Raw genomic sequence first — 26,965 nt, 5'->3', positions numbered from 1 at the left:
CAGATGACGTATGTAGAGCGACAGAAATTCGACGAGGAAGAAGGCAATGAAATCTTTCAACGCCAAACGTTGCTCTTTTTTAAAAGTAAACTTGCGCTCTAAGCTACTTAAAACACTTTCTAAGGCTGCATCGAACGGTAACGTTGTGTCCGCTGCCATGTTGGATTAACACTCCACAAGCTTCGGTGTCCCCCCCCCCGTTCTGTGATTGGTTCCCTAACTCAGGCAAAAATAAGGGCGGTGGTTTCCAGGCTGCCTTTGCAGTGTGAATGAAATCGCGCGCAAAGCAGCATGGGAATTCCGGTAGATTTCCGGCTGGTTTTGAACGCTATTTCAGGCTGGTTTCCAACATGGTTTCAGGTGGTTTTGAACATGGTTTCAGGCTTTTTTTTTAACATGATTTTAGGCTGGTTTTGAACATGATTTCAGGCTGATTTTGAACAGGATTTCAGGCTTATTTTGGACCTGGTTTAGGGCTGATTTTGAACGTGATTTCAGGCTGTATTTGAAGATGGTTTCAGGCTGGTTTTAACATGATTTCAGGCTGGTTTTGAACATGGTTTCAGGCTTGTTTTAAAATGATTTCAGGCTGGTTTTGAACATGTTTTCAGGCTGGTTTTGAACACGATTTCAGGCTTGTTTCCAACATGCTTTCATTGCTGGTTTTGAACTTGATTTTAGGCTGGTTTCGAACATGATTTAAGGCTGGTTTCAGGCGTATTTTGAACATGATATCAGGCTTATTTTGGACCTGGTTTAGGGCTGATTTTGAACCTGGTTTCATGGCTGTTTTATGACCTGGTTTAGGGCTGTTTTTGAACATGGTTTCAGGCTGGTTTTAACATGATTTCAGGCTGGTTTTGAACATGGTTTTTTGCTGGTTTTGAACATGATTTCAGGCTTATTTTGGACCTGGTTTAGGACTGGTTTTGAACATGATTTCAGGCTGGTTTTGAACATGATTTCAGGCTGGTTTTAACGTGATTTCAGGCTTATTTTGAACTTGATTTCAGGCTGGTTTTGAATATGATTTAAGGCTGGTTTTGAACATGGTTTCAGGCTGGTTTTTTAACATGGTTTCAGGATGGTTTTGAACATGGTTTTCGGCTGGTTTCCAACGTGGTTTAAGGTTGTTTTTAAAAATGATTTCAGGCTGGTTTCCAATATGCTCTCAGGATGGCTTTGAACATGGTTTCAGGCTGGTTTTGAACACGATTTCAGGCTGGTTTCCAACATGCTTTCATTGCTGGTTTTGAACATGATTTCGGGCTGGTTTCGAACATGATTTAAGGCTGGTTTTGAACATGGTTTCAGGCTGTTTTTTTAACATGATTTCAGGCTGGTTTTGAACATGGTTTCAGGCTGTTTTTTTAACATGATTTCAGGCTGGTTTTGAACATGGTTTCAGGATGGTTTTGAACATGGTTTTCGGCTGGTTTCCAACGTGGTTTAAGGTTGTTTTTAAAAATGATTTCAGGCTGGTTTCCAATATGCTCTCAGGATGGCTTTGAACATGGTTTCAGGCTGGTTTTGAACACGATTTCAGGCTGGTTTCCAACATGCTTTCATTGCTGGTTTTGAACATGATTTCGGGCTGGTTTCGAACATGATTTATGGCTGGTTTACAACATGCTCTCAGGCTGGTTTTGAACATGGTTTCAGGCTGGTTTTGAACATGATATCAGGCTGATTTTGAACCTGGTTTCATGGCTGTTTTATGACCTGGTTTAGGGCTGTTTTTGAACATTGTTTCAGGCTGGTTTTAAAATGATTTCAGGCTGGTTCTCCAGGAAAAAGTCAGACCTCACAATCGCTTGGCCCTATTTTCTCTCCCTTCGTATCACTGCGTTCAGCCACCTAGCGACAGCCGCACCTGTTACGGTGTTTGCTGCTCGGTCTGCACAGCAGGCAGTGATACGAAGGGAGAGAAAATAGTGCCAAGCGATTGTGAGCTCTGACTTTTTCCTGGAGAACCATTTCGTGACGCAAATGTATTACTCTGTTGAACGCATATTGTTCTGAGAAGCAAAACGCTTTATTTTTTAAACCCCAGCCAACTAGCCGGACTACCTTCATCAGCACCAAAACGAGGCTGGAACTCTGCTCACAGGACGCAGCAGGGGGTAAGAAGATGTTCAGAAATGATGTCGCTGATATGGGATGTTACACAGCTTCATGTCAAAAGAGGTGAACTATCCCTTTAAAGTCTCGGCTCGCAGCAGAGACTTTCTCCCTGCTTTCACAGCTCTGCTGCTTTGCTTTGTTTAACCCGTCTGATTGCTAACGGAGCGTGCGTTGGGTCTGATTTGCAGGAGTGGCTGGACATTATGTAATATTCTGGAACCGGAGCACAGCTTCCCCTCTGGAGAAAAAGCTCCTTCCTACTCGTGTGGACCGTTGAGCCGGGCTGGCAGAGCTGGGAGCTTAACGTCATGGAAAAGTCGCAGCTCTGCAGGATTCTGTTTGTCATCAACAGACTTTAATCTCGGCAGAAGAGATTAAACACAAACTGGCAGCTCGGTGACGAAAAGAAATGACAGAAGTAACGTTCCGTCCTCCAAACATCTGCTTTTGGGCAGGCCGATGGGGAGCTCGTGTGATGTTTCTTTTTCCTTCTGCCAGCTCATCGTAAGAGCTCTGAAGTGAGCCAAAGTCTTTCAGGATCCAGAGAAAAAGAGGCTTCGAGGTGCGATAACTGCTGCTGCTGCACTGAGGGATATTTTTAGTTTTCCCCCGTTTAGGGTTTTAAGCTCAGAAGGATCCAATCCTGCAGGAATGATCAAAGGATGGTGGGTGTCTGAATATGTGAGTCATGGGCCGACTGATGCATAACCAAAGCAAAATGCAGGATAAAAGGAACATTTCACCCTCTTTCTGTTCTCACTTCTAAGGTTTTATGCATCAAAACATGTTAAAATGCTCCTCAGCAGGTGTTAAAACTCAGTAAAACCAACACAAAACATTATTTATGGAGCAAAAACTGAGACAAAACACAGAAAAAACTAACCTCAGTCAGCGTGTTAAAGGTTAAAGGTCTCTCCAAGGTCAGAAACCCAAGAGCTACATCTCAGACTCTGCAGGCCTCAGTTAGCATGTTAAAGGTTAAAGGTCATGACAGCACAGTTAGAAACAGGCTGAACAGGTGTGGCTTGTGTGGAAGTGCTGCAGGAGAAAGCCTCTTCTCTCTAAAAAGAACATGGCAGCACAGCTTAGGTTTGCAAAGCTGCATCTGAACAAACCACAAGACTTCTGGAACAATGTCCTTTGGACAGAGCAGACCAAAGTGGAGATGTTTGCTCATAATGCACAGCAGCACGTTTGGAGGAAACCAAACACAGCACATCAGCACAAACACCTCACACCAGCTGTCAAGCACGGTGGTGGAGGGCTGATGATCTGGGCTGGTTCTGCAGCCACAGGACCTGGGCACCTCGCAGCCACTGAGTCCACCATGAACTCCTCTGGATACCAAAGTGTTCTAGAGTCAGATGTGAGGCCGTTTCTCACTGCTTCCGTGTTTGTCCCAGTTTTTGCTCCATAAATAATGAGACAGTATAATACATCATGTGTTGTTGTTCATCTTATTAGGTTATTTACTGCATTTTAACATTGGTATAAAACCCCGTCTGGTTTGGGGCTCGTGGCTCCTCAGCAGATAAATTATTCCCTGCGTTCGCCAACACTTTAGCTTTGTGTTTTGTGCCATTTTTGAGCTCTGAAAACAGAGTTTCTAAAGTTTCTGGCTGTTTCAGAGACAAACCCTCGAGTTGGATTCAACTTATTTGGTTCTAAGTTGGCAGTTGTGGCCAAAAAGCAAAAGTTTGGGTCCAATCGGCATATTAACCTGAGAGCTGTGGGTGTGTTTCAGACAACTGGCCTCATAGTTTGTGCAAGAGAAACAGGACGGAGCGTTTCTGGCCTCCCACTCATGAGCAGAGGAGTGTTAACAGAGCGCCGAACCTGCAGCAGCTCGCCAAGACTTGTTGAAAGTCCGTGTGAAAGCAGCTGCACTTTGGCCCCTTTTACCCTCCGAGTGCCCAAACACTCGTTCCCAGCGCCACATGCTGCTCATCGTAGCGGCCTCCGCTCGGTAACGTTTGGGAGTGGCGCCTCTTCACCACAAGAGAAAGATCCACTCGATCAGCCTCGGCTTCTCCACCTAAATGATGCTCAGCTCTGAAAATAAGGAAGCGTCGCTACAGAAATAGAAAGGCTCGATTCCAGACAGCGCCGAGCACCTCCAGCAGACGCTGGACTTTGTTCCCGTCTGAGGTGGAGTCTGTCCTGAGCAGCCGCTCCCAAACTGTGATTTCATCTGACCCACTTCCTCCGTTAGATCATAATTCTGTTTTCCATTCAAACTGTGAAGAAATCTACATGTAACCACACTTCATCCAGCAGGTGAAGCTCCTCTGGCTGCGACTGTCGCTGCTTGAGCTACGGAAGCCCGTTTGTGCCAGTGTGAGAGTGGGGAAAAAAACTTTGAGTTACAACCATTTTCAGGGTTTTTATGTTTAATACGAACTCATTATGTCAGAAAAATCATCTAAAATGCTTTTATCCAAGAATAGATTTGTTTTAGTGAAGGTTTTGACTGAAATTTACTTAAAGATGAAACAAATGGTTGTCCTGTCTGCAGATTAGACGTCCTTTCGATGCGTTTTGTCCAAGATTACGTTGAGATGTAACTCAATTTTATTCAAATAAAAGCACCAAATTGTCCTATTTAAGAATGTTGAAAGGTTTTAAGGTTTGTTCCCACGAGGTGTTTGAGGGGTTTGGGGGGGGGCACATGCTGCTAAACTTCAGATCCAGTCAGAGCAGTTTGCAGCTTCAGGGTCTCCATCGTGGTCAGAGCCTGATGGATTGGACTCGTCTTCGGCTTGTTTTGACAAGTCTTTATCTCCTTTTCCTCGCCGCTCGTCCGTCTGTGACCGCAGCTCGGTGAAAGTGGTCTTTGTGGAGTTTGTAGCGTGAAACGAGCTCGTCAGTAAAGCTTCCTCGTCTGCAGCTGCCGTCCTCCCTCCATCAAGGACTCCTCTTGTCCAACAGCAGCCTGCGGAGGAGGGAGGGACTGAGACGAATCAGAAACACCCGAGAGCAGCCGGCTCGCTCCCCGAGGGGCCGCCGGCTGCTGGGTTTCGCTCAGATAAAAAGTTAATGAGTGTGATGTTAAAGTGTGATGACTCTTTGTTGGCTGCTGGTGGTAAAGCTGAGGTTTAAAACCCACTGATCCTCTCTAACAGGTCACGGAGAATGTCACTGCGGGGAGTGCAAGTGCCACTCCAGCTACGTGGGCGACAACTGCAACTGCTCCAGGGAGACGGGCTCCTGCATGTCGGACGACGGGAGGATGTGCAGCGGCCGGGGAAACTGCGTGTGCGGCCGCTGCGAGTGCACGGAGCCGGGAGCGTTCGGAAATACCTGCGACAAATGCCCCACCTGCCCCGACGCCTGCGGCACCAAAAGGTAACGAAAGGTTTCCCCTAAACTCTTTTTTACTTTGTTTATGCAGTTTACTTTGTAAAGTTCTTTTAAGTTAAGCTCAGAATTTTGTGTTTTTCTTTCTTGTTTTTTTTTTACAAATTTTTATCTGTTTATTGTAAAAAAGTTTATTTAATTTAATTTTGTTTAGTTTGGTCCGTTGGCCCAACGTTCAGGTTGTGGCGGTCCGTTGTACGGTGGCCGAGAAGGGCAAAACAAAATTACAAACTCTGAAACACTTTTACATTTTGGAAAACAAAATAACATTTCCCAAAACAAATTGACATTTCAGAAAACAAATTAACATTTCAGAAAACAAATTTACATTTCAGAAAACAAAATTACAAACTCTGAAACACTTTTACATTTTGGAAAACAAAATAACATTTCCCAAAACAAATTAACATTTCAGAAAACAAATTAACATTTCAGAAAACAAATTTACATTTCGCGAAACACTTTTACAAGTTCCGAAACAAATTAACATTTCACAAAACACTTTTACAAAGTCGACAATATTACGGAAAGGGAGGTTCCAAACCTCCAAGCTCCGAGGTTGACCCGGAAGTTATAACGGAAGCCTTCGATTTGATATAGCAGCGTTTTGAAACGCTGCTATATCGCTGTTCATCTTGGATCACTATGAATTCAAATCGAAGGCTTCCGTTATAACTTCCGGGTCAACCTCGGAGCTTGGAGGTTTGGAACCTCCCTTTCCGTAATATTGTCGACTTTGTAAAAGTATTTTGTGAAATGTTAATTTGTTTCGGAACTTGTAAAAGTGTTTCGCGAAATGTAAAAGTGTTTTGGGAAATGTTATTTTGTTTTCCAAAATGTAAAAGTGTTTCAGAGTTTGTAATTTTGTTTTGCCCTTCTCGGCCACCGTACCGTTGGCCCAACGTTCAGGTTGTGGCGGTCCGTTGGCCCAACGTTCAGGTTGTGGCGGTCCGTTGGCCCAACGTTCAGGTTGTGGCGGTCCGTTGGCCCAACGTTCAGGTTGTGGCGGTCCGTTGGCCCAACGTTCAGGTTGTGGCGGTCCGTTGGCCCAACGTTCAGGTTGTGGCGGTCCGTTGGCCCTCCTCACGGAGGCGGTTTGTTCGCCCAGCGTTCAGGCAGCGCCGCATGAGTCCTGTGATAATCGTGTGAACTGATGATGGAGATGGATGAGGTGGGAAATTGAAAGCAGACGCAGCAGTTAGTCTCTGTGTTGGTGTTGAGAAGCCGTTGGTGCTGCAGGTAAAAGGTTAAACTACCATAACTCCCTCTAAAGGACCCGTCTTTGATGACGCAGTCGTAACAGAGCTGTTCGGATCGTTCTCACGCCACGTGTGACCCAGATGAAGAGAACTGCTGCAGCTCGGGCTCTTTGAGGTTGAGGTTAAATATCTGTGATACGTGGATGTTTGAGAGATGATGTGAAGCTGAACAGAAGCCAGGATTACTGCACTGACCACAAGAGATGAATGTTAACATTATTATTGTCATCATAACTTTTATTTAAACCAGGATGATTTTCAGCAACAGCACAGTTACAACATGTGCAGACATCTGACAAAACCATGAGAACCAAATTTATATAAATTAAAGTTACATTTTTAACAGATTTGTTTCCTATAGTATATGGTTTAGTATGATATAGTATACTATACCATGGTATAGCACAGCACGGTATACCATAGTATGGCATAGCATGGTATAGCATAGCATGGTATAGCATAGCATTGTATAGCATGGCAAAGCTTATCATAGCATTCTTTAGCATAGCATAGCTCCTAATCAGTGAGGTCTCCTTTCCTCATTGGGTGAGAAACTTTAAAAATTCTTTGGCTGAAGCTCGAGATCATTATCAGACGGCACCAGGAACTTTTCTAACACCAGATGGCGCTTATTTAACTATCTGCCGTCGTTTGAACGCCGTTTTAGATGCTTAAACATGTTGTGGAAAAGGACACATTGTGGCCCGTTTGGCCAACGATATTTATGTCCATTTCCCCCTGGAGTATCCACATAAAAACACTTATTTAACTATTTACTTTAGATTTATGTTTATATTTGGTGGCCTATGTCATAACTATATTTGTATTTATACATTTATTTCTTCAGTTTTGATTCTAATGACATTCCGCACTTATGACGGCTGATTCTGTGGTGGCTGAATGATGTCTCTTTGTTCCAATCTTACCAAAATGCTGAGGCACAAATTGAGGTTTTAGCATATTTGATGATCGAACCGTGACCGTAACAGCTTTGCTTCTGTGCTCTACGGTTCACTCGCTGCCCAGCATTTCCAGTTTTAAAGTGTTTTGACGAGGTTCTTTCTGGATTCTGAATGAACGTTTGTGCATCGTTTCTTCTTCTTCTCCACTGAACTTCCTCTCTCCCGTTTCAGGGAGTGTATCGAGTGTCGGCTTTTCAACTCGGGAATGCTCGCGGACAACCAGACCTGCCAGCGCCTGTGCAAGGATGAAATCATCACTGTGGAGAGCCTCAGTGAGTGAACACACAAACAGCAGCTGGGCAGCAGAGAGGCGTCGCTACATCTGTTTTGGTTTTTACGTTCCACTCCGTAACTTTTCACTGTTGTGACGGAGCCAACAGGCCGTCAGCCGTCCTCTGATTTCAGCTGTTAGAGGAAACCTCGGAGTGACTTTAGGAAGTGCATCGGATGGAAGTTACTTTCTCTGCAGGTTATGGACAGGCTGCTTCAGCTCTTTGGTTGATAAAGGGAGGGAACAACTTTCTATAAATAAAGCTCAACATGTAGAGGAGTGGTTCCCACAAAGCTGCAAATTCCATGACTGATCTGTTAGTGTCACACCACACCCTCATCAAACAGCCTTTCAAAGCTCGGTTAAAGCAATGTGTGCTCTGATAACTTTACACCAAACTCCTGTAAATCCCACAGAAGAATCAGAGATTCCACACAGACATTTCTGAGCTGGTTTAAACTGGTTTGAGCTGGTTCAAACTGGTTTAAACCGGTTTAAACTGGTGTGCAGTTTGGTCAGCAGGTAAAATGGCTGAAATGATTCCTCAAATAACTCGATTACAAACAATTTGATGCACTTTAGTGCTTCTGCTTTTTTTTAGAAGATGTGAAGGAGAAAATGTAAATGTTAAAGAAAAAATGTGTTTTCTCTTTCATTAGGTGGCTTTCGTCTGTTTTGAAGAAGGCTTGATGTTGTTTAGAGGGAAAGGAAATCACCTTGTGAATCTGGTCCAGCCTGTAAAGATTAAATTGATGCGACTCAGCAGCTCTTTCTGGTCTGAGACGAGAAAACCACAAACTTCCCAGATTTTAAAGTAGGGTTAGGGAGGGGAAATGCTCTTTTAAATTTTAAAGATTTTAAATAGGGCTGGGCGAGTTAACTCGGTATTATCACGTTAACTCGCTAATTATTTAACGCCGATAAATATTTTATCACGCATTAACTCAGTTGTTGTTTTTAAATGATTTTTTATTTGTTCATTTATTTTATTTTGTAAAAGTCTGTTGCTCACAGGCTTTTATTTTGTAAAAGTCTGTTGCTGTCTGCTGTGGAACAGGAAAAGAAAGTAATCTTTGGATCCACCAAACATGGAGAAGGGTACGGAACTTTTACTCGGCCATTTTCATGTTAAAGTTCTTCCAGACGGCGGAGTCGACAGAACCAAAGTCATCTGTAAACACTGCCAAGTTGAATTGTCTTCTCAGCGTAGTAGTTCCAGTCTAAAATATCACTTAAAGGCAAAACACACAACTGATAGCAGCAAGTCATTCAAGGAAACAGACAGTGGAGCGAGGCTTCTACATAAAAACTACAGAAAGATGCTGATGTTAAAAGTGTGTTTGCACAACAAATGTTATGGCACTTTCATTCATATGGCAGCACATTTAAAATAAAGCTAAATGCTAAAAGCTATACGCTACTTTTGGATTCACTTTTGGATTCTGCGAACAAATGCGATTAATCGTGATTAATCAGGGAAATCATGTGATTAATTAGATTAAACATTTTAATCGTTGTCCAGCCCTAGTTTTAAAGTAATTCCTGAAAAAGAGCTCTCTGTGGATGTCCACCACAGTTGTTGTTGCATTTCCCTCCTCCAGGCTTGTTTCCTAATAGAACTACTTCTTCTACTGAATTCCAACCACCAACAGCGCAGCCTATAGCGCCCCCTGTGGTGACACCACACAGCTGAGTTTGGTCACTTCAGTTTCCATCAATGGAAACGTGTTTGATTCATATTTCTTTGTTGTGGCTTTTCGATAGATGGTCTCAGATTTTCTTGACCAGTAAATGGAAACCAGACTTTTATCTCTTATCATATTCCACTGAAGAAGAATTTCGACTGAAACCAGTAAATATTTCTTTATATGTGCTGGTGATGTGGCTCAGACTATAATATCTCTGATTAACGGGCGACATGACATGAAGATTTGAGCAGATGCTGACGTTCTCCAGACTTGGTCGACGCCTGAGGCTCCACCTTCACCCCACATTCAGTTCAATGAGTCGGGTCCACCCAGCTGGATCCTGCTCGGTTCTTGGTGTCCACCTGCTGAACGAAGCCGTGCCTCCGCCATGCGTGGCTCAGAAAGCAGGAGGCCCAGCTCCCTCGCGCTCGGAGCAGACTGACGGCTCGGTGTTTTATCTGCAGAAACTGTTCAGAAACATTCCACGTCAGCCCAGATGTGACGTTTTTCGTGGCATTCCTCACTCCTTCAGCCATCTGACCGGCTTTAATGGGCTCCACATGTTCATTCCAGACTGTTTGAGCATGAAATGGAAGAGGAGGGGCTGAGGGAGGGGCGGACCGGGCCAGGCCAGGCTGACCTCATCCTCCCTCTCGGGCACCCAGAACGTCAGCGTCTCATCAGAAATGTGTTTCGTGTCTGTGCAGTTGTGATTTCACCGCTAAGACATTCAGGCTATGTGACAAATGTTTACAAGATTCCTCTTTTCCTCCTCGTCCCTGAACACAACGGCAACAGAAAGTTGGATATTTCCGGTGATTTAAAGTAGGGGTGGGACGATGTGCTTTGGTCACGATTCTTGATAATTGCGATTCTACAAGTATTGCGATTTGATATCATCAGTAATTGCAATTTTCTTCTTCCTTAAAAAAACAAACAAGTTTAATAATACACTTCTAGAATGAATGTCGTTCCCATAAACAACGCACATCAGTCTGTGTCAGTCAGTCCAGCAGCTGACATTTATTTCAACTGAGACAAAAAGAGGCATTTTTTAAGTTTACAGTTACAAAAAAGAATTGAAATGTCCACACAGCACAAATGTGGGCTAGTTTTAACATAACTTAATGTGATGAATTGATTAAGTTTATCTGGACACGGATATGACGTGATATAATCGATTCAGGGGAGAAAAATCAATTTTTTCAAATCATCATATATACATGAATCGATTTTTTTCGCCCACCCCTAATTTAAAGTGAATTTTGGTGACGTTAAACACGTTTCTCCTCTTGTTTTACTTGGTGAATTTTCTCAAAGTGTTTTTCTTTCCTGCCTTCCAGGAACAGACGAGCCCGGCGCCGTGCTGTGTCTGTATAAGACGGAGAACGACTGCGTGATGAAGTTCACGTACTCCGAGCACGCCAGCGGACTGTCCATCCTCACCGCTCTGAAAGAGCCCGGTCAGTCAAACAAACTCTGCTTTTTATTCATAGCTGTCAGATGTGCAAAATGATGCAGGGTTTGGTCCAAATAATGGAAACAGTGTTGCATAACAACGTTATCATGAGATATCAAGCTGGTCTTTGGTCAAAATACCTGCTGTTTTAAGTACAGTGACTCTCTGGTAACTAGGTCAGCAGCTACTCACTCACCATTATTGTTGCAACCATCAGCTAACAAAGTAATGTGGGAACAATAATGTTCATCTTTCAGGAAGGAGCAGCAATAACTCCTTAGAAATTGGTGTACATCACCTTCATTAGCTAAGCTGTTAGCGTTAGCTGCTGCTAAAGGAGAAAATAAATCAATAAATAGTTACAGAACGGAACCGTTCAGCTAGAAAGCTTCAGCTAACAAAGTAATGTGGGAACTATAATGTTCATCTTTCAGAAAGGAATCGTTCAGCTGGAAAGCTTCAGCTATTCTTTAGCCAACTCTGCTGGAACATTAGCCTCAGAGTTTATCCACTGGGCTCTGATATCCTCTGAGGCTGCTGCTGGATGGAAGATGCGTGCTCCTCAGTGCAGCTGACAGCAGAACATTTCAAAGTAAAACGGACATAAAATCTGTAGATTTTTAGTGGTTACAACTCTGAAAATCATCAGGCAGAAAGCTGGCTGCCCAAAAGCAGCGAGATAGTCTTTAATTATCTATCGATTCAGTGTTTATTCACCAGGTCATTTCTGTTTGTTCATAAAGGTTCAACAGTCATTGGTTTTCACTTTGTCTGATTGTCCTTCTCCACCCTCAGAGTGCGGCTCCGGTCCCGACGCCCTCATGGTGCTGCTCGCAGTGGTCGGCAGCATCCTGCTGGTGGGGGTGGTTCTGCTCGCCACCTGGAAGCTGGTCATCACCGTTCATGACCGGCGAGAGTTCTCTCGCTTCCAGAGCGCACGTTCACGCGCCCGCTATGAAATGGTAAGGAAGTCACAAAGTATTTCCACCAGACCCTCATTCACCTGAAACCTGATCAGAAAACAAATATTAGAGAACGAGTTCGGATTTAAAGCTTCAGCAACCAGAAGGAAGACTAACAATGCTGCATCCATCTTTTATAAAGGGAATGTCATCAGACATGTGACTTTACTCTGGTTACGCCCACCAGAGTATGTTAGAATAAAATATAAATCAGCTGACAAAGTGTAGCAGAGAGGAAGGTGTGGTAGAAACCTTCAGAGGTCTCCATCAGTGGGTTGGGCTGTTGTTTCTGTAGCTTAGCAGCAACTCAGCTAATCCTGTCCAGGATTACAGAATCTGTTGTTAACCTGCTCTGTGGTCCTCCTCCTTTCCTGTTACCGCTCTGTCTGCAGTCTCTGTCTGCCCGGAACATATTTCTGAGGGAGGCTGTAGTGATGATTTGGTACTACTAATATTTACTAAGCAATAGACTTCTTATTTTCATCTCACATTTCCCATGATGATCAGGGGAAGAAATGGTTTAAACTTCCTCCTCCTTTTTCTTCCATTTTTTCCCCCGCTCTGCATCCTAGACGTCTCCTCTTTTCACTCACCTTGATCGGGGTCTTATTCCAGGCATTTGTTGGCCTTTAAAAAGCTCAGTTAGCTGCTCCGACAGGTCGACAGCTTTCCTGTGGTTACATGTCATCACCATGTTTGAATGGTTGCTTTAATGAGGTCTGGAACGAAAACGTACACTAATGTTGGGGTTAAATGTGGTGATGAACACATTCTGATCATTGTTGTTTAGTGTGTAAATAAAAAAGTTCTTGTTTTTCCTTGTGACCCCCTCAGGCCTCCAACCCGCTGTACAAGCAGCCCGTCTCCACACATTTCCTAGAAACGGACTTCAGCATGTTCGGGAAGTCCTACAACGGCGGGGTCCACTGATCCCTCAGCACGGGGCACGGCAGGACCGGTCCGACACACAGACCCCAGGAGGAAGGAGGCGAGGTGGGCGTTGGACTCGGCACACTCCTCCCTCTGCTCTCCGAGCTGATGACGTACGTGAGACGAGTCCGGGGGGGTTCTGCGGCCTTCGATCGGAGCAGATCCGGGCTGCCGATCAGCAGCCGAACCTCCTCGACTCGATCAGAGACGAACACGAAATAAACTCACAACCACGCAAAGCACCGTGTACAGAGCAGCGAGCTTATATTTGTATATTTTTATAAACACTTAAGACATTTGTAGTATGAACTCTTTGCCCAGCAGGACTCTGAACAGCAACAAATAATTCAGATTTATTAAAAGCACATATTTCTGAGGGAGGCTGTAGTGATGATTTGGTACTACTAATATTTACTAAGCAATAGACTTCTTATTTTCATTTTGCACAGAGAATATTAAGAGTCAGATTCTGTAAAGATTTAGATTTCTTTGATGTTATATATGGATGAGTGAGTATGTGTGTTAAAGGCTCCAGTTGCACTCCCTTCTCTTTAATCCAGGGCACCAACAAACCCCCCCAGAACCTGAACCTCAGAGGATGAAGCCGATGTTTATTCTGAAAATCTGTCCTGACTTGATCCCAAACCAATTATTTCCTCATCAATGTCTCAAATACATAGTTTAATTCCATTAGAGGATAAAAAAGTTAATAAAATAGGTTAAAAATAACTTTAAACAGCAGCTTGAACAATGTTGAAACTACAGTGGTGGAAAAAAATCCAACTACATGTGCCTCACAGTAACGTTTCAAACTGCTTTGAATATCAAAGTTTTATACATTTGAAATAAAAACTCTGACACTGAAGCAGCTCAAATTAATTTAATCTCGTTAATTTCAAATGGCCAGTTTGTCTAAATGGGGGACCATTAGATTGTTTTCCAATCTGATTCAAACACCCCCAGAACCTGAACCTCAGAGGATGAAGCCGATGTTTATTCTGAAAATCTGTCCTCTGACTTGTTCCCAAACCAATTATTTCATCCTCAAGGCCTCAAATAAATCGTTTAATTCCATAAGAGGATAAAAAAGTTAATAAAATAGGTTGAAAATAACTTGAAACAGCAACTTGAACAATGGTGGAAAAAATCCAACTACATGTGCCTCACAGTAACTTTTCAAACTTCTTTGAATATCAAAGTTTTGTACATTTGAAATAAAAACTGACATTGAAGCAGCTCTGACTGTTCAGATCAAGTTAATTTAATCTCATTCATTTCAAATGGCCAGTTTGTCTAAATGGGGGACCATTAGATTGTTTTCCAATCTGATTCAAACCCCCCCAGAACCTGAACCTCGGAGGATGAAGCTGATGTTTATTCTGAAAATCTGTTCTGACTTGGTCCCAAACCAATTATTTCACCCTCAAGGCCTCAAATACATCGTTTAATTCCATAAGAGGATAAAAAAGTTAATAAAATAAGTTGAAAATAACTTTAAACAGCAGCTTGAACAATGTTAAAACTACAGAGGTGGAAAAAATCCAACTACATGTGCCTCACAGTAACGTTTCAAACCGCTTTGAATAAGTTTTTGTACATTTGAAATTACAAGCTCTGACTATTCAGATCAAATTTCATTAATTTCAAATGGCCAGTGTGTTTAAATGGGGGAGCATTAGATTGTTTTCCAATCTGATTCAAACACCAGTTAAAGTTGTTCTGTGAGCACTGATTAAACCTCTAAAATAGAATCTGTTCGTTAAAGATGAAAGTTTAAAAGATATTTCCTATGAAAATAATCTTTTCGTGCTGTAAAATGGCTTTGGTGTAACTCGTATTTTTGGGATCTATGAATAAAGAAATAAGCCTTCTGCAGTTCACTGTCATCTCGGCACCAGCGAAGCTGTGATTTTTGATCCTGTCGGAGGATCCAGAACACGGCGTGGGCCCAGTTTCAGCTTTAGAATCGGCTTTCAGGGGTTTCACGGCTCTTCTCTTTGACTCTGCTCCTCATAAAGCAGCAGAGCTGGTTTTAAAAACCACCACATGAGCATGTTAAAGTAACAAAAACTGACACCTAGTGGTCACCGTCCACCCAACGTCTGGCAGCTCTATCTGTTGGCTAAATGATCTTTATCTGGGAAGAACGACACCCGTGTTTATTCCCACTTTAATCCATCCTGATCGACCTTCTCTGAGGCTTCCATGTGCCTTTTATGGCGCTAACGTGAATGAATGTTATTTAGCAGCGATTTGACACGAATAAAAACAGATTCTTGTTGTTGTTGCAGCCACTTTTAAGGCATTAAACACTTGGTTTTCACCTGTGATGGTGCATTAAAACCTCTGATTAACGGAGGAAACTCGTTTATGTTGAACTTGAGGTTTTGAGGCGGATTTGGCTGTTTTCCTTCCTCTGATTTACAGTTTGCAGGTTGAACAAAAGAAAACTGGGACACGAACAGACTGATTAATGATCTTCATGCAGTGAATATTCTGATTAGCTGCAGCTGTTTGTTGAATGACTTCACATTGTTGTACTATGAACAGTTTCTGGACAGCAGGGATCATCAGGCTCTGGACGCTCAGAAACTTCTTTATTTTCCTGTTTAAGTGGATTTACTGGCGGCCTCGAACAGCTCGGTCTGTGTTTACCCTCACAGCTGTGGGAGTGGATGCAGGCCATGTCCAGGGTCATAAATCCTCCGTCATGTTCCCACAGGAAGGGGCGGAGCCTGAGCCGTCGCAGTGAATCTGACAGCCAGTCTGGGCGGGGAACCCGGTGCACTGTGGCCTTCATGGTTCCACAGTGAGGCAGGGACTTGGAGTGTGTGAGTGAGTGTGTAAATATTACGTTGTGTGTACATACGGTGCCAAATGAAAAGATCCAGCAGAAACTTTAATTTCACCGAAGGACTCGCATCGCTCCACGTTGATGTAACACTGCTCAAACAATAAACCTGCTTCAGTCTAAAGCTTTCGTCTCCTTTCGTTTGCCTCGTGCTTATTTATTCAGAGTGAATCTGATGTTTAACTTCACCATCATGCAGCGCTTTGCAAAAGTCCTGCTTTTTTCGCCTCATGCCACAAACAGCTGGTGAGTGACATCATTTTCCTCCCAGCATGCATCAGTTCTTCTTTGAAACGGGCAAAAACCACTTCCAGTGCTATCAAACAGTCTCCTGCGGAATGACTTGCTGAGTTAATTGAGACCGAGCCATCGTCCACACAGCAGGACTGAGACCGTTAGACGTTAAAGGGATAGTTCGCCTCTTTTGACATGAAGCTGTATGACATCCCATACTAGCAATATCGTGCATGAACATTGACTTACCCCCTACTTCAGTGATGCTCACTATTTCTTTCACAAGAGCCACATTGGCAGCAAAATGAAGGAAATAACCACTTTTACCACAACATACTAAAGTCACCTTTTGCAAACATGCATTTCTACATATAAAACATCCCACAAAAAAAGAAACACAGCCAATACATTTTCAATTCAGACCACATCTCTGCTTAGTACTGGGATGAGCGGAAGCTGGCCTGCATGTGCTCGACTTTCTTCATGTTGTATTTGTAGTTTGTTGTTGTAATCATAGTGAGACATTCAGGATGAGCATGGTTTCTGTGCTGGTTTTTGCCCTTTTTTAATTAAAAACCGATCCATTGTGCATGCATCTCGCGCTGGCTAAAGGAGCTAGCGTGCTCTGCGGTCAAGTGTGACGGTGGTTTAAGCGGGCTGCGTTGCCAGGTTTAACAGAGCCCCCTTTAGAAAACACCATTAAGCCTTAATTAATACTTAATAAAAATACTTTATACTACAAAAACACAAACTTAATAAAAATACCTAATTCTGTGCAGTATTTGCTGTATGTTATTTGAAAAAAATGTATTGTTATTGTTACCATATTGTTGTAAGCTACTATGCGAGTGCGAGCCGCCAATTAGAGCTTGAGGAGCCGCGCAGTGAGGATCTCTGCCCTACTTCTAAAGAGTAATACATTTGCATCACAAAATCGTTCTCCAGGAAAAAGTCAGACCTCACAATCGCTTGGCCCTATTTTCTCTCCCTTCGTATCACTGCCTGCTGCCGCCTGCCGCGCCTTTTACTGTGTTTGCTGCTCGGTCTGCACAGCAGGCAGTGATACGAAGGGAGAGAAAATAGGGCCAAGCCATTGTGAGGTCTGACTTTTTCCTGGAGAACCATTTTGTGATGCAAATGTATTACTCTGTTGAACGCATATTGTTCTGAGAAGCAAAACGCTTTATTTTTTAAACCCCAGCCAACTAGCCGGACTACCTTCATCAACACCAAAACGAGGCTGGAACTCTGCTCACAGGACGCAGCAGGGGGTAAGAAGATGTTCAGAAATGATGTTGCTGATATGGGATGTTACACAGCTTCATGTCAAAAGAGGCGAACTATCCCTTTAAAATGGATTGTTTATGAGCTTCCAGACGAGATGTTACAGTTGGTAAGCATGCTGTGTTCACCCTTTTGGGCCTCGTGTTCCCATCAATGCTGATCAGAGCGGGAGCCGATAGATAAGTTGTTTGACGCGGGACTAAATGTAAATTTGATACTTTCTCATTGCATTCAGGCTCTAGATGTTAGCTGTTTTTTTGTATTAGTGTAAAAATGGCTCTTATGTTTAGTTGCATTTTCTGACCAGTCATCACAACATCGTCCATTTCAGCTACTGAGGCCACTCCTGGATCTCTCGGGGCTTTAAAAGCACTTTCAGGCCTTCACCTTGATATTTTCCTCACCTAAAATGAATTGTCAGCACAGTTTCTCGCGCTTTACGGGCAGTTTTTCGTCCTAACTTGCACAAACTGGCCACACATGCCTCACACATACCTTCTTCTCACAGGTATGCGTTTGTCTTCACCTGATGCAGATCATCAATGATGGTCTGATGACCTGATGGTCTGCGGCGTCACACTTTACCCATTTAAATCTGGGTTTTTACAATCTTTACTCCTTATTATGCCTCCTCATGCAGCTGAAAACTAGAAGTATAAAGATTTGGGACTGAACAGACCGAATGCTTCAGACCTTTCTTACATCTTTGTATACTGAAGAATTACTTCTTACTTCTGTCTTTGAAGGAAACAGAGTGTTTGTTTTGTTATTTCTGCTTCAGGTGAGCTGTAAGTCTGCACAACCTTCCTCATTCCTGCAGGGTTTCAGCCTCCTCCTCTTCCTCCTGTTTGAACAAGTCATCCATCAGGACGGTGATGAGCTCAGGTACGATCTGGCTATCGAGGGCTGACGGCTGCTTTAAAAAGTGTCCACAGAGTAAAAAACCGAGGCTAATTACTGCAGAGCAGAGTCTGACCTCATTAAATGAATCGATGTGTTTAACTATCTGTCTGGCACACAGCTGAGGGGGAGGACAGCGCTCTGACTGTGGAAAAGCTCCTTTTTTTCCTAACAAAATGTTGGGTAAATTATGGTTATTTTCATTATCTTATTACAAAATCCTGTAAACTTATAGTGGACCATCTGTTTCATGATGTTTAAAGAAGCTTACTCCTTTATTTTTAACCTTATTTATCAATATTAATTAGGGCTGGGCGAGTTAACTTGTTATTATTGCGTTAACTCGTTAATTATTTAACATAATATTTCATTTAATTATATTTGATCGCGCATTAACGCAGTTTGTTTTTTTTAACACAGAATATAACACATATGGACGCAAAGTGCCACAGAAACCTGCTGAATTAAAACAGTGCTTCAGACTGGGGAAACGATCATTTAGGTCAGAGTATTCTATTGATTGTTCCATTGAGTAATCGCCTCCTTCTCAGCTAACAAGCCATTAAAATGCAAACGTGAAATGCTCCCTTGTGTTTGTTTGTGCTATCGTGCTAAGCTAACTGGCTTTAATAATGGACACTGTGCAGTATTTTCTCTTTTCTCTGTAATGCTCCCAAACTTTTGATATTTTGTCCTCTGATTTTGCTCCTCGTTGTTTTCTCCGGTTTCCTCCATCAAATCGAGCTGCTGCGCACATGCACATGTGTGCACGTGGTCGTTTGCATGCTCAGTCAACCTCTCAGTATAACGAGCTCATGTTTGTTTCCCAGTGTCAGTAAACTAGTGAGCAACAGCACCAATAATCTGAGCAGCGGCCATTTGAAAGTAATTAGGATTTCACCACATAAATGATGAAGTTATTAACTGAGTTTGAAGTCAACAAAGTCTGCTTGTTGGGTTTGAACAACGCAGATGTTTTTACAAACTGGTATAATATGAATACGATTATAATGAATTGGATTATAATGAATTGGACTGTATTTAACTTATCAAACTTAACTTGTTTACTTTCTCTACAAAGTGCTGTGAGGTGACTTTTGCTGTGATTTGTTCCATCCGATGCATGCAGGACAAAGCACTTCAGTGAGAGTAGAAAGTGTTTGTGCTTGTTTCGTCTTTCCTGAAAAGTCTTCTTCCTCTTCTCTGAGCAAAGCTTTCTGATTCCTGAATATGTGAATATTTCAGTTCCTTCTTTAGGCTGAAGGACTTCCCTTCTACTTCCCTTCCAGCTTATAGCATCTCTCCCCTGCTGACTCATCACCATTTCTGTCCTCAGCATGTTGCCTCTGCTGTCTCTGTTGGTCTCTGTTGGTCTCTGTTGTGTCTCTGTTGTGTCTCTGTTGTGTCTCTGTTATGTCTCTGTTGGTCTCTGTTGGTCTCTGTTGTGTCTCTGTTGATCTCTGTTGTGTCTCTGTTGTGTCTCTGTTGTGTCTCTGTTGTGTCTCTGTTGTGTCTCTGTTGTGTCTCTGTTGGTCTCTGTTGTGTCTCTGTTGTGTCTCTGTTGTGTCTCTGTCGTGTCTCTGTCGGTCTCTGTCGTGTCTCTGTCGTGTCTCTGTCGTGTCTCTGTCGTGTCTCTGTCGTGTCTGTTGTGTCTCTGTTGTGTCTCTGTCGGTTTCTGTTGGTCTCTGTTGTGTCTCTGTTGTGTCTCTGTTGTGTCTCTGTTGGTCTCTGTTGGTCTCTGTTGGTCTCTGTTGTGTCTCTGTTGTGTCTCTGTTGGGTCTGTTGTGTCTCTGTTGTGTCTCTGTTGGTCTCTGTTGTGTCTCTGTTGGTCTCTGTCGGTTTCTGTTGGTCTCTGTTGGTCTCTGTTGTGTCTCTGTTGTGTCTCTGTCGGTCTCTGTCGGTCTCTGTTGGTCTCTGTTGGTCTCTGTTGTGTCTCTGTTGGGTCTCTGTTGGTCTCTGTTGGTCTCTGGTCTCTGTTGTGTCTCTGTTGTGTCTCTGTTGTGTCTCTGTTATGTCTCTGTTGGTCTCTGTCGGTCTCTGTTGTGTCTCTGTTGTGTCTCTGTCGGTTTCTGTTGGTCTCTGTTGGTCTCTGTTGGTCTCTGTTGTGTCTCTGTCGGTCTCTGTTGTGTCTCTGTTGGTCTCTGTTGGGTCTCTGTTGTGTCTCTGTTGTGTCTCTGTTGTGTCTCTGTTGGTCTCTGTCGGTTTCTGTTGGTCTCTGTTGGTCTCTGTTGGTCTCTGTTGTGTCTCTGTTGTGTCTCTGTTGGTCTCTGTCGTTCTCTATGTGTCTCTGTTGTGTCTCTGTCAGTCTCTGTCGGTCTCTGTTGTGTCTCTGTTGGTCTCTGTCGGTCTCTGTTGGGTCTCTGTTGGGTCTCTGTTGTGTCTCTGTTGGTCTCTGTCGTTCTCTATGTGTCTCTGTTGTGTCTCTGTTGGTCTCTGTCGGTCTCTGTTGGGTCTCTGTTGGGTCTCTGTTGTGTCTCTGTTGTGTCTCTGTTATGTCTCTGTTGGTCTCTGTTGGTCTCTGTCGGTCTCTGTTGTGTCTCTGTTGTGTCTCTGTTGTGTCTCTGTCGGTTTCTGTTGGTCTCTGTTGGTCTCTGTTGTGTCTCTGTTATGTCTCTGTTGGTCTCTGTTGGTCTCTGTTGTGTCTCTGTTATGTCTCTGTTGTGTCTCTGTTGGTCTCTGTTGTGTCTCTGTTGGTCTCTGTCGGTCTCTGTTGGTCTCTGTTGGTCTCTGTTGTGTCTCTGTTGTGTCTCTGTTGGTCTCTGTCGGTTTCTGTTGGTCTCTGTTGGTCTCTGTTGTGTCTCTGTTGTGTCTCTGTTGTGTCTCTGTTGTGTCTCTGTTGGTCTCTGTTGTGTCTCTGTTGTGTCTCTGTCGGTCTCTGTTGTGTCTCTGTCGGTCTCTGTTGGTCTCTGTTGTGTCTCTGTTGATCTCTGTTGGTCTCTGTTGTGTCTCTGTTGTGTCTCTGTTGTGTCTCTGTCAGTCTCTGTCGGTCTCTGTTGTGTCTCTGTTGTGTCTCTGTCGGTCTCTGTCGGTCTCTGTTGTGTCTCTGTCGGTCTCTGTCGGTCTCTGTCGGTCTCTGTTGGTCTCTGTTGGTCTCTGTCGGTCTCTGTCGGTCTCTGTTGGTCTCTGTCGGTCTCTGTCGGTCTCTGTCGGTCTCTGTTGGTCTCTGTCGGTCTCTGTTGTGTCTCTGTCGGTCTCTGTCTGTTGTATGTTTCCAGAAAATTACTCCAACCTGATTGGCTCAGAATAAATAACTTGAAGGTTAAAGCACTGACAATGAAACAAAACTGTAAAATTAAGGGATAAAAACTATTAAATAAGTAGATTTATTTAGAGATAAAACACAAATATACCCAAAGAAATGTGGAACATGCTAAAATCCAGAGGACCGGAGGTCTGTGTGTGGTGTCGGCATGCCTCCCTGAACATGATGCTGATGGGCTCTGACCAGCGACACAATCAGGCCACGTGCACCACCAAGCTCAGTGACCCGTGCTCAGACTCTGGGTCGGATTCTTTGGTGATAATGTGAACTTCTGCCTGTGGTATCACAAAGATGTGAACGGGCCAACGGAGAATCTGATCTGAGCTGTAAGGCCTGCTGCCTGGACTCAGTCTCTGTCTCAGATCCTCCATCTTTGAGCTCCTGCAGCTGAATAATGCTTCAGTTTGCTGCTTAATGATTGAAGTGGATGAATGTATCTAAAGATTTTTGCCCTTTCTTCCTCGAATTCAGGGATGTAGAAACTCCGGCCCTCGAGGACCAGAGTCTGACATCCCTGCTCTAAATGAAGCTGCTCCAGCTTAAAAGATACTTCAAACACTTTGCTAGAGTGTGAGGTCCTGTTTCAGTGCAATAAAAGCATAAAGAAGGCTGGACGGTTATTTAATGTGTCTGCAGCTGTCCCAGGGGGCAGCACAGCCAACTGCATCCTGCATTTGACTTATTTGACTTACTTATGCTGCAATATGTACAATACAGTCATACAATAACCGGATTGCACTGCAACTTTTTACCTTTTTACTTTTTACTTTAACTTTTGCTATTTTTTATTCTCTTATATATTATTTAGATATCTTTTTTATATTTTTTGTGTACACAAAGCCAAGAGTTCCTGAACTAAATTTCATTATGCCTGCATAGTGACAATAAAGATTCTTGATTCTTGGTTCTCTGCTGCCCCCTGGTGGCTGTAATAATGTTAACAATCCAACTGACCACACAACAAAAACTATTGTAGGAGCTATTTCACTATTTTTAGTTAAGTCTTGGAATTTAGATGTATTTTATATTATTTACTTAGTTTTTGGTTGATAATTAGTATTTTTGTTTAATTTTAGTTGTTTAGGATAAATTGGTTTGTAATTACTTTAATTCATTTTTTGTTTGGGAAATGGGCGTTTCACACACTTGGGTTTCAGGGAGCTCTGGATGCACTTGGGTGGGCACATGGTTTTTTACAGGTGAACAGGTGAGGCAATCGAGCAGAAAGAACAGGAATCAGAGCAGGAGAGGCAGAAAGGGATCCTGTGAAGCTCGCCATGTTTGGTTTTGCCTGCAAACTTGGAATAAATCGATGATGAACTATATTTTTGACGTTTTGGACCTTTTGTACTGCGTAAACCTTTAAGTCAAAAGTTTTTTCTATTATTTTCATAGACAAATAGTCACTACAACTATCAATAAATAGTTGTAAAGTTGTGTTGAGGTGATAAATGATGATAGTTATTCAAAACAAACTAAGAAAAGCTGGAAAACTGCTCATAACGGAGGGAATGATGGATAGAGTAAAGATGGGATTTTAAAATATTCACCTTCCAGCCGGACGATGACCCTCGACTTACTGATAAAGCAACTCTCGAGCGGTTTAAGGGGAAGCGTTTGAATGTTTTAATCAGAGCCCAGAACTTAATCCAGCTGGGAATCTGCTGAACACCAGCAGAACCCGTCCGACTGAATGGAAAAATATCCCAGTGGCTCATAAAGACAAATCCTAAGAGACTTCAGGGGGTGAATATATAAGCATGCACCACTTTTTTTTATCCACGACCCGGGTGAAAACCACTCTGCTCCTCCTCTCCGACACCCTGAAGTAAACTTTCCCGGAGAGGCTGATCCTCAACGTCTACATGCTCCCACTGGCACAGATTATACAAAAACAACAAAATAAACTACCACAGCTATGCAGATGACACACAGATATATATTACAATGTCACCAGGAGACCGAGGCCCTGTACAGGCTCTTGGTAAATGCATTGAGGAGATTAATGACTGGATGTGCCACAGCTTTCTCCAGCTAAACAAAAACAAAACTAAGGTAATTGTCTTTGGAGCCAAAGAGAAACGATTACAGGTCACCACAGAGCTTCAATCTATACACCCAGAAACTACCAACCAGGCCAGAAATCTGGGTGTAGTGATGGACTCAGACCTAAACCTGGAAAAACACGAGGCAGTAACAAAGTCAGCCTACTATCACCTTAAGAATATATCAAGGTTAAAGGATCTGATGTGGAAAAACTAGTCCATGCATTCATCTTCAGTCGGCCTGATTCCTGTAACAGCATCTTTACAGGTCTACCTAAAAACTGCAGCTCAGTCAGAACTCTGCTGCTCAAGTCCTCACTGAGACCAAAGAAGCGGACCCCATCAGTCCAGCTCTGAGGTCTTTACACTGGCTGCCTGTCCATCAGAGGATAGACTTTAAAGTTCTGATGCTGCTCTATAAAGCTCTGAATGGTCCAGGACCAGAATGCATCAGTGACCTCCTGACCCAGTATGAACCTTCCAGACCCCTCAGCTCATCTGGATCCGGTCTTCTATCAGTTCCCAGAGTCAGAACCAGACATGGAGGAGCTGCATTCAGCTTCTATGCTCCACATGTCTGGAATAAACTCCCAGAAAGCCTCAGATCAGCTGAAACGCTCAGTGTGTTTAAGTCCAGGCTGAAGACACACCTATTTTCAGCTGAATAAAGCTCCAAAGTTTCAAAACTTAATCACATTTTAACTCCTGATTTGATCTATTGTTCTTATTTCTTTCTTTTTTTTATTTAAAATTTAAATCGTGCTTTTTATTTCTACTGTTTTAATGTATCTGTAAAGCACTTTGAATCACCCTGTTGTTGAATTGTGCTGCACAGATAAAGCTGCCTTGCCTCAAAGTTCTCCTTCCATCTGTGCGGGCAGCAGAGTTTCTTAATGTCCCAAAACTTCCCCTTTACCTGAATTAAGCTTCACTTCCTCCTCCTCTGTCCTCTATCTGTAGACCGTCCAGGGCCTCTGATCCTCCTCATATTTCCACTGATCAGTTTTTTTATAAATGAAATCTCTCTTTAATTCGTTCACACTTTGAATCTGTGAACACTGGGGGGCGCCAGAGCTCAGAAGAAGTGAAAGTGCTCCTGTTTCAGTGTTTGAACGCAGCGTTTCCTCCGTTTACTTTGACTTTTTAGTTGGTTGTAGACAGTTTGAACTCAAGATATTTCATCTTTTGTCTCGGCCTGGGCAACGATTAAAAATATTTAGTCATCGCTTCCCCTGGTTTCCCAACTGAAACATGGTTTCCAAAGAAAGCATCACGTCACATAAGTGTTGCTCATCACTTTCACAGCAGATATTACTGACCTGTAACCTGCTGAATACACAGCCGGAGCTCAGCTCACAGGATGAGCCATCCAGACTGTTTTATTCTAATTAATCACATGATTTCCCTGATTAATCACGATTAATCACATTAGTACGCAGAATCCAAAAATGAATCCAAAAGTAGTGTATAGCTTTTAGCATTTAGCTTTATTTTAAATGTGCTGCCATATGAATGAAAGTGCCATAACATTTGTTGTGCAAACACACTTTTAACATCAGCATCTTTCTGTAGTTTTTATGTAGAAGCCTCGCTCCACTGTCTGTTTCCTTGAATGACTTGCTGCTATCAGTTGTGTGTTTTGCCTTTAAGTGATATTTTAGACTGGAACTACTACGCTGAGAAGACAATTCAACTTGGCAGTGTTTACAGATGACTTTGGTTCTGTCGACTCCGCCGTCTGGAAGAACTTTAACATGAAAATGGCCGAGTAAAAGTTCCGTACCCTTCTCCATGTTTGGTGGATCCGCCGATTACTTTCTTTTCCTGTTCCACAGCAGACAGCAGCAGACTTTTACAAAATAAAAGCATGTGAGCGACAGACTTTTACAAAATAAAAGCCTGTGAGCAGCAGACTTTTACAATAGTAAAATAAATTAAAACATTTTTTAAAAAACAAAAAAAACAACTGCGTTAATGCGCAATAAAATATTTATCGGCGTTGACTTATTAGCGAGTTAATGTGATAATAACGAGTTAACTCGCCCAGCTCTAATTTTGTCTTTAACTCTCTGGGGTCCAGGCTGTAATCTGCCTTTTTTTTTTTTTTAAAGCTACTTTTTAAAGCTCGGTAATGTGGGAATCAAACCAGGAGTGAGCCTAATGCTTCAAAGGGTGCAGATAGTAGGATGCGGTTGTTTATTGTGCCAAAAGCTGCAGAGAAGTCGGAGAAGATAAAGTCTGACGCCTTCAGGGCCTCAGTGAAGGGGCCAGACTGAAAAAAGCCAGACTGGTTTGAGTCCTCGAGGCTGTTCTGTGAGAGGAAGTCTGAGAACATTCGACAGGAATCCACCAGGTGAAACTGGCCAGATGTTGTCAACGTAACCATTTTTCTGAGTCTGCTTTTTGGACAAATGTGCCATTTGTACCAGCGAATGGTGGGAGAGACGGTCTGAAAGAGGACAGACGGAACCTCTCAGGGCTCGAAGTAAGGAGCCGAACGCAGGACTAACAGATGTGGAGGCAAAGATGGGCAGCAGGTGAGCAGAGGTTTGATTTAACCAGAAGGAGGTGCAGAGAACAGAGAACAGAGGGCGAGTGGAGACCAGCAGACAGGACGGAGACAAAACGAAGAGAAACAAGAATATACAACAGAATCTGAGCACTGAAGCAGAATAAAGGGAATGAGGTTCTGAGAAATAACTAAACCAGAGCAAAGACTACCAAACGGATGGTGTATCAGGACGCCAGCGCACGGCTGTCAGCGGCTGAGTGAAGATCTGCTGAGCTCAGCTAAAACCATGCTGGAAGCGTTTCTGAGCACGTGGATCAAATCAAATCAAATCAGGTTTATTTGTATAGCACATTTCATGTACAAAACAATTCAAAGTGCTTCACATAAAATAAAAGCATTGCAGCAGGGAGTGGAAGAAGCATTAAAAATACATAAAAGAATATAAAGAGAAACAAATTAAATCATTTAAATGAATTTAAAAACAGGCAACAGTCCAGATAAGTTCAAAGATAGCGTGCAGATTTCATGCATAGACACATGAGAACAGAAATGTCTTTAACCTGGATTTAAAAATGTCTACATTTGGTGAAAGTTTAATCTCCACTGGCAGTTTGTTCCACTTGTTTGCAGCATAACAGCTAAATGCTGCTTCTCCATGTTTAGTCTGGACTCTGGACTGGACCAGCTGACCTGAGTCCTTGGATCTAAGAGCTCTGCTGGCTTTATATTCTCTGAACAGATCACAGATTGTAAACCATCAGCAGGCTTTTAAAATTTATTCTGTGACTGACTGGAAGCCAGAGTAAAGATTTGAATGATGATAGGACGATAATTACCGCCCTGAAACGCCGTTCTCACACATGTT

The 26,965-nt window shown here is 43.0% G+C and overlaps 1 protein-coding gene across 1 annotated transcript in view; it reads left to right on the top strand.

Moving 5' to 3' along the window:
* itgb5 (integrin, beta 5) overlaps positions 1–15,987 on the top strand; it is a 69,237-nt gene extending 53,250 nt beyond the window's left edge. The window contains exons 12-16 of the mRNA XM_075480260.1: positions 5,247–5,469; positions 7,874–7,974; positions 11,005–11,124; positions 11,916–12,082; positions 12,917–15,987. Of these exons, the coding sequence (XP_075336375.1) occupies positions 5,247–5,469; positions 7,874–7,974; positions 11,005–11,124; positions 11,916–12,082; positions 12,917–13,012 (707 nt within the window). The 3' untranslated portion in view covers positions 13,013–15,987. The remainder of the gene's footprint in view (positions 1–5,246; positions 5,470–7,873; positions 7,975–11,004; positions 11,125–11,915; positions 12,083–12,916) is intronic.
* The last annotated feature ends 10,978 nt before the right edge of the window (positions 15,988–26,965 follow it).

The sequence above is a fragment of the Odontesthes bonariensis genome, chromosome 12 (assembly GCF_027942865.1).
Source record: "Odontesthes bonariensis isolate fOdoBon6 chromosome 12, fOdoBon6.hap1, whole genome shotgun sequence".
NCBI classification, from domain to species: Eukaryota; Metazoa; Chordata; class Actinopteri; order Atheriniformes; family Atherinopsidae; genus Odontesthes; species Odontesthes bonariensis.
Note: the sequence above shows the minus strand (reverse complement) of the source record. Positions and strands in the feature narration are given on the sequence as shown.